The following is a 14225-nucleotide window of genomic DNA, read 5'->3' as shown; positions in this document are numbered from 1 at the left end:
TCTTGTGAAACTGAAGTATCAGACGCCCCGCTTTCTTAATAGAAAAAACCCAGCTATGGTAATGGATGGTGAGTTGTTGTCGTTGATATTTAAATAAAAAAATTATTAGTTTTCGATGATGGAACCTTTAATAAACTTGAAATGTATATAAAAGTAATTTTTATCCTCTTTTAGACTCGAAAATGGTACATTAATAATGGCCGATGTCCTTGACCCTTCAGAGACAGTTTCTCAGGAGAACGGCGAAACAGATACTGTAACTGTTGTTGCTGGCGTAGCCACTCCGACCGGGATCAAAGACCAGCAAGAGCCACCGCTAGGGACCGCCGATATAAACGATATAGCTCAAACAGAAGACGGCGAAGAGAATGATGTTAATGCAGTTACCACAGATATATTGCAACAAGCTTTTGTGGAGGCTTCTGGTGGCGAAATAACGCACATAGACGAGTGCTTATCTCCGGAAAGCGAAAAACAACATCTTGACGATTTAGAGGCTGCAGTAGTACACGGTGGTGAGGAGGTAGATGTTTCACAACAGGAAAACTTTGTTAATCCCTTGCCGAGCGTCGAAGATGGAGAAACTGGAGCGTTTGAAACGTCTACTTCAACTATACAAGCAACAGGTGTCAACGAAGCCGTTGCTTCTGTTGGCTTTTCAACGGTTACACAAGAGAGCAATTCCTTAGCTACATCTACAAATTCAGACATTGTCGGTTCTACACCACTTGGCTCTAAAGGCAATCCCATTCGCATTATTCAACAAGGCAATACATATAAGTCAACACAAAAACTATCACAAGATCAAATACAGCAGATTGTGCAAGTTTTACAAAGACAAAACCTGGCAACCAAAGCTGTTAATGGTGGGCCAACGGCAGTTTACAATCCTGAGACAAATACCAGAATAGTTTATCGAGTTGTTCAACCACATGATAGGTCAACAGCCAAAGTGTCTGCAAGCCTGATTTCCTCAACAGCAAATGAACAACTCCGAGATTCTCGAGGTCTAATCTTTCCAAAAAGGGGTAGAGGCAGGCCGAGGTAAGCCTTTGACAGTAATAAGTAAGCAGTTGCTGCAATGTCTACACTGCATCACACACATGTTTTCAAGTGCTTAAGAGCCGATTTTTATCAAACTGAATACATGGTCGGAAGCACTATGAATATATGATGATATTTGACACAAGCTCCAACGCAATATAAGTTACATTGGATCTTATAAAGATATATAATCTTTATACCATTTTATTGTGATATTCACCATTTCTCTTTATTACTGTTTTAATACTAAAACTGCATTGCAATGAGCCATGTTACCTCCAATGTTATAAGCTTTGTGTAGTCTCCAATCCTATTTGGGAATACTATTGAGAATCTACTCTTGTCCTGAATGTAGTATATTTATTCAGTCAATAGTTGAGAATGATTTTAATTACGTCAAGATGTTGCGTAGTAGTATAGATGTTGCGTAGTAGTATAGATGTTGCGTAGTAGTATCTTATTGACTTAATCTAGCAGTTCAATTATATGATTTATATTATTGTATATGAACTTCTAGAGCAGGAGTGCCCATTGGATCGTTGGAAAAACATTTTGAGTAGATCACCTAGCCTACAGAATGTTTAAAATTGGTTGCAAATAGTTTTATTATTATGTAGTTGATACCAAGCGATAACTAACCTTGGGGTCATTCTATGAGGCTTGTGATGTATGGCATTGCAGTGGAAAAAGAATGATGAAACCCAAATGTTTTGTGGAACTTAATTTATACCGCAAGAAATCAAAGGTTGCATCTATGGTCGAAAATCAATACCTTTTATGTCTACGGGGCAACCTGTTTAGGGAATAGGTCTTGGCTTTTTCTCCCACTTTCTTTGAGTATTGTATTAATTTCTTGCTAGCCTATCATCAGAGTACGAATAATCAGAATAGAAATGGCTGAAAAAGTTAAATTAACATTAAATAAAGACTTAAGAACTACCATTATCGTGCAAGATGGGAAGAGGACCTTTTTGTCACCATGTCATTTTCAAAGTGCGTTTGCTTTATCTGTCAGTCTACAGTTGCTTTACTGAAGAAGGAAAATGTGGAGCACCATTTTCAGACGTTTCATCAGAACTATGACACCGAGTTCCCCCGAAATGCGAGCTAAGGAGGAGAAAGGTGAGGGAACTAAAATTCCAGTTGTCCGGACAAAAGTCGTTTTTTAAACAGCGAACCTCAAAGGCAAGAGCAGCCACTGAAGCATCGTTCCATGCGAGTCCATTCATCATTCTAAACAAGCAATTCTTCCAAGATGAGGAGACAGTAAAAGAAGCATTTGTTGAAACAGCCGACTCATTCAAAGACTTTAAAACAAATCAGAAATATTAGCTTCAACAAAGCTCTCCAATTATCAAGAAGTACAGTCACACAGCGCAATGAAGCCATGGCTGAGGATTTGACCAAGCAACTTTGGAAGGATATCGCTGATTGTGAGTGTTTCTCATTGCAGTTAGACGAGTCTACAGGTGTGAGTGATACAACACGATTGTACATTTTTATTTGGGTGGTGTTTACTGACTTGACTGAAAAAGAAGAGCTGTTAGTAGTATTGCCCATGAAAAAACACACTTCAGTGTTTTATAAGCTTTATCATGAAAATCCAGCTCCTAGTCTATAAATTGGTGTCCATTGCCACGTATGGCACACCCGTCATGGTTCGCTGCTTGAATAGATTTGTCCCCGAACGCAGCTAGGACGAAGATTTTTCGGAGTTCCTCTATACCGGTGTATTATTCACCAACAAGCGCTATGTGCAAACATGCTTGCCCCGAAAGAAATATTCGATGTGACAACAACGATCGCTTGTTCTATTCAGACCAGATCTCTTCAAAGACGGCTATTCCGTGCGCATCTGGTGAAGGCTGAGTGCTATCACTCTGAGTTGTTATTGCACACCGACGTGAGATGGCTCAGTCGGAGAAAATTCTTGCAAAGATTTCGAGAGCTGTTGCCCGGGATTAAGTGTTTTTCCATGAAGGTAAACATGCAGATTATAGCCAACTAAATAATCCTCTATGGCCGCTGGATTTGGCATTTTTAATCTATCTGACCAGCAATTTGGAAAGAACATAATCTAAAGCTGCAAGGTGAGGACAAAATTGTGATTAATATTAGTTCAGTAAATGCTTTCAAACAAAAATGCATTATCTCTCTTCAAAGCTCCACCGCCATGATTTGGCAAGCTTCCATAACATCGCAGCAGAGCTGGTGACAGCAGCAGTCATGTGCACAGCTTGACAGCGCACGCTACATAAAGCAAATCGGCCATTGCCTGTCAGAGTTTAACAGGTGCTTACGAGACTTCGCTTTACTCGAGCCCGTTGCTACGTTCCTGTGTTACCCTTTTCAAAAAGATGCCGAGCTAGTTTCACTCGCTTCAAATGTTGCAAGACTGGTTCACCTGAACTCTTCTGGAGTGGAGGATGAGATTCTGAAACTTTAAGCCGACATTCAGCTGAAGGCCAGAGCTCATGGACAGTTCTGAACCTTACTTGCAGAGAACAAATACCCTAACATCAGAAAATGTGCTACCTTGACTGCATTATTTGGTTCCACTTATGTGAGTCAGCCTTTTCCCCACATGAAAATCATTAAGTCCAGGTACCATTCCACCATGACTGATGAGCATCTGGAGGTCTGCTTGTGGTTGGCTATCAGCGGCTACTGTCCATACTGCATCACTGACTGATTCCATTCAGTGCAAGTCATCAGAGTAAAGTAATAACAATAAATAAAATGTACAAAGTTGTATTGTGCAATATAGATTGATGCAATAATGCAAGGTACACCAGCATATACTCCCCATAAAATAACTCTCAATATATTTATAAATAATGTGTTCTGCATTTCTAGTAGGTGGTAGATCAATTTGACTTGGTCATGTCATAAGTAGCTCTCAGGCTAAAAGTGTGGGCACCCGTATTCTAGAGCATCATATTGTTTTACCACTGGTGGTTCTTTCTCCTTTTTTATGCTTTCAGCTCGATAATCAATTGCTCATCTCAGGGCTCCTCGGTATTTAATTTATCATTTTTTCTATATTATTTACTCCTTACCATATATTTGCATGTGAGTCACTAGCAAAGATACTATCCTTATGTTTACAGAAAGCGTCAGCGTACACAGAGTGAGTCATCAGATTCAGAAGATGCCAGTGATCCACCATTTGATGGTGACTCAGACTCGGAAGGAGGAGACATGGCCCACTTAGAAGGCAGCGAGCTCAGTCCGACGGAAAAGCTTAGAAAAAAAAGGGAAAAGCCAAGAACAAGGTACATTCCAACTGTATATTTATAACTACCATTGACATGTGTATTGGTGCTTTGATTTGTTTTTCATGATTTAATTGCTGCAGTTTGGATTGACCTTGACCCTAGTATACTTGATAGTGATCAACTGACCATGAATAACGTTATACTTGGTTACTAGCAATCATGTATCTTCTATGAAATGAGTTGTAATACATCAAGGAAGAACCCAGTAAGATTTCGCCAGTATTTGCTTAACTGAAGACATTGTCTAAACTAGCTTGGATGCTCAGCATTGCAACAAAAGGGAAAAATATTTGGGAGAGGTTGTGCCATCGAACAAATGCTTATGAATGACCTTCATTGCTGTAGTCTTTGTGAAAGGATGAGCCGATCTAGCAACATCTGTTTTCTCCATCTACATTGTAGTTTGTAATTTAAAATGCTTGTAGCCTAATAGCCCATTTTAGTAATTTGAACCATTGTTGGATTTGTGTTGACCCGCCTCCTCCCTCCAGTCTCACTTGATATACCGTAAAACCTCTAATTGAACGTAAAATCTCTAATTGAACGATGTGGCGTTCTACTTTTCAACCCTTTCTCCATAGTGGCGGTCAAATACATGTAGAGGCCGCGTTCAAATAGAGGCTGGCGTTGTATTTTTCCGATCGCTCGTCAGAATTTTGGGAAGATAAATTTAGCCCTTTTAACGGTGAAGCGAATGTCGCCTATATTTTGCCTTCTCTTTCTGGTAGAGCAATATTAACCCATTTGGATGCAATAAAACTACTAACCTAACTCCAACTTGTCAACGATCTCTTAATAAATGGGCATTGAGAAACCAAGAAATAGCAAATTTTATTTTTGTATTAACAATTTTGCGTAAGCTCATTGCACTCATTGATATGTTTCTTACAGTTTGCTGCCAAAACTAGTTTTTTATGTGCAATATAAGAGAGGTTTCGAGCGTCGATCCATTGTTAGATCAGATTACCGCAAAGGATGCCATAAAACAATATGCTATAAATCTGAAAATTTAAATATTATATAACGATAATCTATTAAATACTATAAATATACATTCATGAACAAACCATACTTATAATACATGCAGAAACGAAAATTAAGATTTTTAAAACAAAAATATTTACATCGTTTGCTCGGCCAGTTGCGGTCTGTTTGTTGCTTTCGATGGAACGAACGTTCTCTGGTTGTGCAATACCTTCCACAATGTTTTTTTGATCTCAACTCTTTTTCTGCACTATATAACTAGTCGATGCTAGCGTCGAAACAATTTTTTTAGCAGAGCAAAACTTTTACCTGCTGCATTTTTGCACAAATGCAAAGCCTAGAAGTTTTGCTCGCTAAGCACAACTTTGGTGGCGCTCTATTTTTCAACCCTACTCCCATAGTGTCGGTCAAATAAGGCTGGCGTTTAAATAGAAGTGGTGTTCAATTAGAGGTTTTATGGTAATTTTGCTAATGAAAAGTCTGTGATGTACCAAGGGAGCTCGAGGTGAGGAAGGGTAGCTACTGTTACAGTAGGTGCCTGTTTATTTTATGCTCAGAATTCTGAGGTCTTTTATAAGCGCTAATTAATTGCTAATGCATTGATTTACTCATTTTCGCATATCCCGAGAGTTCACAAAATAACAGGTTTTACATTATTTGGTAGTTCTACTTATATTTGCTCCTTGAAGGTCGGGCCGGGTGTCTAAACCTCCTACTCATATGGTCAAAGACTACAAGCAGATCCACAGGGTTGACTGGTACGAGGACTATGATGATGATGACGGCGGATACTCAGATATCTATGACAGTGAAAATGAAGGACAACCTCAAGCTGAGAGTAAACAATAGTTTTATACATACCGTAGCTGAGATGTACATACCATAACTGAGATGTACATACCATAGCTGAGATGTACATACCATAGCTGAGATGTACATACCATAGCTGAGATGTACATACCACAGCTGAGATGTACATACCACAGCTGAGATGTACATACCACAGCTGAGATGTACATACCATAACTGAGATGTACATATCATAGCTGAGATGTACATACCACAGCTGAGATGTACATATCATAACTGAGATGTACATACCACAGCTGAGATGTACATACCACAACTGAGATGTACATACCACAGCTGAGATGTACATACCATAGTCATATGTACATATCATGTAAAAAACAACTAATGAAATGGCTAGCTTTACTAAATTACTCCATTCCATAATAATGGGAAAATGGTTGAGAGAAATCATTTCCAATTCGTCCTTAAAATGCAGGAGATTATTGGCTATAAAAACAAAACAAATGTTACACATGTTTTGTGACCTCTCATGTTAGCCATGTACATCATAGTGAGCCCTGAAACCGTGTCATCATAGTAGCTTTATTATTTTGCACTACATTGGACATGTTTCCATCAAGCACCACGAGGAGTCACGAATAGGATTGTAGAAGTTGTATGCTCTATTGTATTCTTTGAAGCTTATATAGTGGGAGGCTATTTGTAAGTTTGCTATTTATAAGCTATTTAAGAAATTATTTTTAGATCTTATACTCACTGAGAAACGTTCAAAACCAAAAGGACCCGTAAAAAATGATAGTTGGGTTTAGGTAACTTATGAGTCAGGTCAGTTGATCAAAAACTTTGCTAAAACACTTTTGATTGGCTGCAGCAGAATAAGACATTCCTGGAGATTTCACACAACAAAATTCACGTCAATTGTGTCACTCGTTTTTTAGCAATAAAAATTAAACTGGGTACTTGCCTATGGCAATTTAGCTTTCATTCTTGATTGCTGGTTTTGGAATAATAATAAAACTACTTAATTTGCAGACATAAGATTTTAAATAGTGTTTCTTGTAGAGATTTTTGTGGAGAACACAGCTAAAGAATTAGTTAGCTACTGTTAGTGGTTGTGATGCAACAAGTGAATGAACTGCGCAGTATCAAAAAGCCGGTGGGCGTGGCTTGCCGACTTGAAAGAGTGAAAATAATTACGTTGTTTGTAGCTATTAATTTCTGTTGTCTCGTTAACATACATCTTATGTTTCATGGTGGCACTCTATCATATGATAGTCGCGCATGATTGAGTGCCAAGGGTCTACACTGTTTGATAGGTGAGGGCTTGAAGCCGAAACAGAAGTATGGATGTGATCAGTGTGAAAAAGCATACGTGGGAGTGAAGAGTCTGGCCAGGCACTACAAGATGACAGGACACGGTGAGTTGAAGACCAGACTACTGAATTTACTCTGAAATAGACTTACTCTAATTGATTTAAACCTCAGTCAAGGTTCACTATGTGCAAATAAACAATATAGACACTACCGCTACTATCCCTAGATCTTACTGCTATTAAAGCTTGTGACAGTCTATGGTTCTCATAAACAGTAACTCAGACTGATTCATCTTCTTACAGATGTTTAAACTCTATAAACTGTATAACACTTATTGAATGTGTTGCTCGGCTCTATTAAACACAGCGAAACCTCTCTACAATCTGCTCTCATTCTCCTTCTAATAGCTTTAGTACTCCTACAAATTTTTTGGCTGAAGAAATAAACTACAACAATACCTCTCTTCACTCTGCACCTTCTCAGCAGTCTTTTTCAAAGACGAATTTCAAATATCTCAGTGACATAATGGTCGAATTCGACAAAATTTTTCTTGCAAATACATTGGTACAGTTTAGACCAACACAACACCTGCAAATACATTAGTAAAATATTGCAGAAGTATTCTTTGTATATATATATATATATATATATAAATCTCACAGTTTGTGTGTCGTTCAGTCAGTCCAGCTATAGCTATTAAAATCTAGGAATGAAACATCCGCTTCGTGATGGATTTGATCTAAGAACTTCCGGTTTACCAGGCAATAATCTTAACAATCCTATGTAGGTTAAAATACACATAGCACTCTGCGTTAAGCAACTCATTAAAGCTTGCACTCACGGCTCTTATTAGTAAGTTTAGCAATACTGATGGTAGCGTACTCAAATTAGTCATAGGCAATGTGTCAGGCTAATGGCCAGTGGCAGACAACTACATTACCTGTCATTGTTTATAAGCTGTTTTTAATACCCGTGCAACGCCGGTCATTTGGCTAGTTATAACATATAATGAAAATGAAAGAACAAAAATGAAAAAGTTTTTTTATTTTGTCGTCATTCCCTTTCTTCACTCCGATCAGTGGTTTTCTTGTAATATATTTGGAAAGAACCAATACAAGGGTAGTTGTTTTTTGCATTCTTTAGAAAGTGTGCAAACTTCCTTACTCCAAGCGGTAGCTTCACCAGCCACCCCCTTGTTATAGTTTTTTACAAATTTCAAAGTTTCAGGGATTTTTCCTGCAATTTTTCATTTGACATGATATAATGACCATCATCTGCTCATCATCCTGAAGAAATTTGTCATGAACTGTCACGTTCTGCATCATTTGCAACTCCTAGAGTTCATATGTTGGAGTTCTCTTTGCCATGTTTCGTAATCAACTCATCAATGTCCTTGTCATTCATCTCAAGCCCAACGATTTCATCAATTTTTGTCTCAACTTTACTTCCCATCCTTCATTCAATGCATCAAAGTCTCATGGGCTGTCGCATCTTGCCAAGTCATGCTTATTATTGCAATTCATTCAATTTTGATGAGACTGAGGCTTTGGTGATTCTCGTGGCTGATAGGAAAGGATGAGGATGCACTTTTGGGCCTGTCGTAGTTTTAAATTTGTTTTGCATCAAAAAGTAATAGTTTTTGGAGACGTTTCGGAACATAAATTATTCTCATATAGAAGCTTTAGTATATTTCAGTAACTACTGTATTTCTTGGTGCTTTTCAACAGTTTATTTTTGGTCTAGCCAAAGTTCACACTTGAAATGATGACCTTTGCTGTGTTTTGAGTCCGAGTTTGAATTTTCCAAAACAGATAAAAGAAGTCAATCCTTAACCCTTTCGCTACTAAGCGTATCTGGCTCGAAATTGTCTAGCGTACCGCGCCTGTCAGTTGCACAATCTTTTCTTTCAACACGGATGCCGGGCAGGAAGGCTGCTATAGCTTACCTCCAACCGGTCATAGATCTCTAAATAAATATGCATTTGGAAGCTAAAAAGTATCTCTGAAAGTAGATATCTTCTGCTTGCAACTAACCTAGGAAGATCTTTGTAGGATGCACTACACAATTTATTACTATATTTAACAATGTTGCATAAAAGTTTGTTGCACTAATTGATATATTGCTACAGTTTGCAGCAAAAACTGCCTTCTGTGTGCAGTAGAAGATGAGCTATGAGGGTGAACTCATAAAATGCCGGGTTTAAATAAATCTGCAAATTTATAAATTTTATAATAATAATCTATTAAGTGCCACAAATGTATATTAAAAAACAAGTGATATAAGCAAACAATATTTATAATACATGCAAAACCAAAAACTAACATTTTTTAGACAAAATTGTTTGCATCGTCTGATCGGCCAATTGTGTTCTGATTATTGCTTTCGTTTGGACTCATTTCATCTTATGGCTGTTCAATACCTTCCACAGTGTCTTCTGACCTCAACTCCTCTCTTGCACTACTGAACTGGTCCATATCAACATCCTAACAATTTTTTTGGCAGCGCAAAACTCTTAAGCGTTTCCATTTAGGTGTTCTTTTTGCATAAATAAAGAGAAACTTATAGCCACCTGTACAGCTTGCACATGCACGTTACGTACAAATTATAGCCTCAAAATAGTACTACAGATTCTATCATAATTACTCACGCTAATAATTAGTTGTTATAATTTAATTGATTTTTTTATTAATTGAATTAAATTAAAAATCTACAAACATGTCGAATGATTTTAAAAATGTCTGTCGAAAAGTGAAACCACACAGACTGACAACGGTTTGGTACGCTGGGACATGTCTCTTATGCCAATATAGTCGGTTTCGGTATGAAAAGGATTAAAGTTAATTGCGGCTGCTCTTAAAATCATTATAATTATGAAGTAGTCTTAACTAATTTAATGATCGGCTGCGCTTATGTGAGGACTATCTTCACCATAGTAAATGCAACTAAACAGTATAGATGTGATAAAAAACCTTCACATGCGCCCGCAACGTATTGGCCACGATGAAGGACATTGTGTCATAATAAAGAGCTATACTTGTGTGAAATCGGCTGCTTCGAGTAAACAGTTTTTGTTCTAGTGCTAGATCCTACCATGTGATGTATGCATACGATCTCAACTCTTGTGCTGCTCATCTTACTGTGTGATGTACACAGTCAGTCTCAACTCTCGCAATGTTGGCATTCTTGTGTGTGGTGTGTGCGGTATAGCATGCTCATAACATTGTTGTCTATGTCATAGGGGATCCAGCCACCCTTTTTGCTAACGAGGAGACTTCTCCAAATACTGGCAGTGCTGTATCAAATGACACAAGCGCTGCTACAGAACCTGAAGGTACAGTTACTAGCTATGGGACACTTAATTTGTGAAAGGCTTAAAGCACATAAATTACATAATTTTTTCATTAAATACATCAAAGTCTTGGCTTTTGAATGAGCTTATATTCAATACACAAAGAATAATGAAACTGAAAAACAGGGTGTCAAAAGTATGTCCTGCAATAAAAAAACACTTGGTTGCGGTTCCCACAATGTGATGTCACAGTTATTATTTAGCCTTAGGTAATCGATCCCTTCCGCTGCCATCGAGGCTGCGCTTTCCTGTGACAATCGGTGCTGTTAAACTCAGAGAGCGCCAATAATAAACTAGGATTCTAGATAATCAACAATGCCCGGGGATCGCGCTAACGCCCAACCAATACAAACACATGTTCTGGATTAATTAATTATGCTTCAATAAATATACTGTCGTTGATAAAGGTAATTAAATCACATCGATTAAATTGTGACCTGCAGTTGTGTGGCCCTAGGACTATATGTCAATCGCACTTTCGCGAGATCATGCAATGCTTGAAATTAAGTAGTCTCTGTTGTGCCCCTCAACATCACAATAAAATGAGAGGGCTAGTGCATAATATCATCGAGAAAACATAGTATGGTGCTTGGAATCTGAGTTATTTATCATAGAAATAAACAAATAATCTGTACATGGAGAGCTAATACCACTGATTCCTTTGTCATCTTCATTGGTTCTCTGGAGTTGTCCTACCGTCATCTGCCACTAGCGTCATTATCATAGTTGATAAATATAAACGGTAAGCGATAAAATAAGCGGTAAGAGCGCACAACACCGAATATGGAAATTTTGACGTCACAATTTTCGAGCCTATACCATTGAAGATTTTTGCGGTAGAGCTCTGGGGAAATCCTATAAACACCAACCAATGTCTGTCTCACTATGTCAAACAATGGCTCGTTCGAAAGCCAAGACTCTGATGTATTGAAATATATGATAAAAAAATTATGTAATTGATGTGCTTTAAGGGGATTGTTTTGTATATGGGGCCAAAATTTATTGTATGCTATAAGAGCCTTCCTGTAAATACAATCACACTTCATCATGAGAATTGTTCAGCATACGCTGTAGATATTCAGCATAATTGACTCCACATTTCATTTAATTTACAGCATGTTTAATATTTCATGAAGAAAAGCAGTTAAACCGGTGAAATTTAAAGGTAAAACTTAAACAAGAATAATAATAATAAATATACGTTAAGTTCACCTAGTCTAGATTAAAGTTCACCCAGTCTAGATGAGAGTAAGTTCACTTAGTCTAGATGAGAGTAAGTTCACCTAGTCTAGATGAGAGTAAGTTCACCCAGTCTAGATTAGAGTAAGTTCACTTAGTCTAGATTAGAGTAAGTTCACCTAGTCTAGATTAGAGTAAGTTCACCTAGTCTAGATCAGAGTAAGTTCACTTAGTCTAGATGAGAGTAAGTTCACCCAGTCTAGATTAGAGTAAGTTCACTTTGTCTAGATTAGAGTAAGTTCACCTAGTCTAGATTAGAGTAAGTTCACCTAGTCTAGATTAGAGTAAGTTCACCTAGTCTAGATGAGAGTAAGTTCACTTAGTCTAGATAAGAGTAAGTTCACCTAGTCTAGATGAGAGTAAGTTCACCTAGTCTAGATGAGAGTAAGTTCACCTAGTCTAGATTAGAGTAAATTCACCTAGTCTAGATGAGAGTAAGTTCACCTAGTCTAGATGAGAGTAAGTTCACCTAGTCTAGATGAGAGTAAGTTCACTTAGTCTAGATGAGAGTAAGTTCACTTAGTCTAGATGAGAGTAAGTTCACCTAGTCTAGATGAGAGTAAGTTCACCTAGTCTAGATGAGAGTAAGTTCACCTAGTCTAGATGAGAGTAAGTTCACCTAGTCTAGATGAGAGTAAGTTCACCTAGTCTAGATGAGAGTAAGTTCACCCAGTCTAGATGAGAGTAAGTTCACCTAGTCTAGATGAGAGTAAGTTCACCTAGTCTAGATGAGAGTAAGTTCACCTAGTCTAGATTAGAGTAAGTTCACTTAGTCTAGATGAGAGTAAGTTCACCTAGTCTAGATGAGAGTAAGTTCACCTAGTCTAGATTAGAGTAAGTTCACTTAGTCTAGATTAGAGTAAGTTCACCTAGTCTAGATGAGAGTAAGTTCACCTAGTCTAGATGAGAGTAAGTTCACCTAGTCTAGATGAGAGCAAGTTCTCCTAGTCTAGATGAGAGTAAGTTCACCTAGTCTAGATGAGAGTAAGTTCACCTAGTCTAGATGAGAGTAAGTTCTGCCTCATCTTCATCACTCACTCTACCTCCGTGTTGGGACATAGAATTCTAGTGCACCAAGTTGCAGTTCATCGTGTCAAACACGTTGATTAAAGACCTTTTTTGACTTCAACAGCTTTTTATTTATAAAATGTTCACACTGCCTCAATGTAAGTATAAATTATCAGGCGTTTTGTGTGTTATTATTATGTTAATTATTGATGAATTATGTTATTATTATGTTAACTATTGATGAATTATGTTATTATTATGTTAACTATTGATTAATTCGTAAAAAGGTTGAAGAATAACTTGATTTACTGGGAAATTGACAATTCTTATTCTGTGTAAAAGTACGTTGCATCTTTAGGAAACGGTTACTCTGATATATGATTAAAAGTACAGTGCACCTTCAGGATACGATTACTCTGATATATGATTAAAAGTACAGTGTACTTTCAGGATATGATTACTCTGATATATGATTAAAAGTACAGTGGACCTTCAGGATACGATTACTCTGATATATAATTAAAAGTACAGTGCACCTTCAGGATACGATTACTCTGATATATGATTAAAAGTACAGCGCACCTTCAGGATTCGATTACTCTGATATACAATTTTTCACCTTATGAAGTGAAACACGATGATTTTTTTCACTTCGCCATACAAATTGAACAAAATTTTTGCCGAATTCAAATTTGGCTGTCGGCGTGCTTATTACGTACACCAAAATAACAAATATGCTGAAATGCTGTTTGCCGAAAACATTTTCATCTTGTCTGAAAGAGACACGACGACTGATTTCTCTCAGTTCAGCAATTTTCGTGTATAAAACGGTAATAATATTTTACCTTTAAAATCAGTAGCAAAGTTGGAGTTGCGATACCTTCAAACGGAAGGTTAGTGGTCAGAAAACTTTCCTTAACCTATTAACAAAAATCCACTTTATCGTGAAAACAGCATTTTTTTTGGCGAGTTAGGTTGAAAAGGTTTTAATGAGATCGGCTAAAATTATATTGAAAACGAATTCAGAAACTAATAAGCGATAAAGTTTAAATGATAAAAAGTTGAAATTCAGTAAAATAGTTAAAAATACATACTAAAACTTAGCTTTATGTGTGTGTTTAGTAAGCTAAACTTATTCAAAGTTCATGTTAAACGTATACTTGTCTTGAAGGTAAGAACTCTCAACGGTATGTACT

At 37.3% G+C, this 14225-nt stretch overlaps 1 protein-coding gene across 1 annotated transcript in view; it reads left to right on the top strand.

Moving 5' to 3' along the window:
- Positions 1-14225, top strand: part of LOC137399325 (uncharacterized) — a 22303-nt gene continuing 8078 nt past the window's right edge. Inside the window, exons 1-6 of the mRNA XM_068085393.1 lie at positions 1-68; positions 175-1044; positions 4155-4319; positions 5996-6144; positions 7436-7537; positions 10672-10764. Coding sequence (XP_067941494.1) covers positions 197-1044; positions 4155-4319; positions 5996-6144; positions 7436-7537; positions 10672-10764 — 1357 coding nt within the window. The 5' untranslated portion in view covers positions 1-68; positions 175-196. The remainder of the gene's footprint in view (positions 69-174; positions 1045-4154; positions 4320-5995; positions 6145-7435; positions 7538-10671; positions 10765-14225) is intronic.

Source organism: Watersipora subatra, chromosome 7 (genome assembly GCF_963576615.1).
Source record: "Watersipora subatra chromosome 7, tzWatSuba1.1, whole genome shotgun sequence".
NCBI classification, from domain to species: domain Eukaryota; kingdom Metazoa; phylum Bryozoa; class Gymnolaemata; order Cheilostomatida; family Watersiporidae; genus Watersipora; species Watersipora subatra.
Note: the sequence above shows the minus strand (reverse complement) of the source record. Positions and strands in the feature narration are given on the sequence as shown.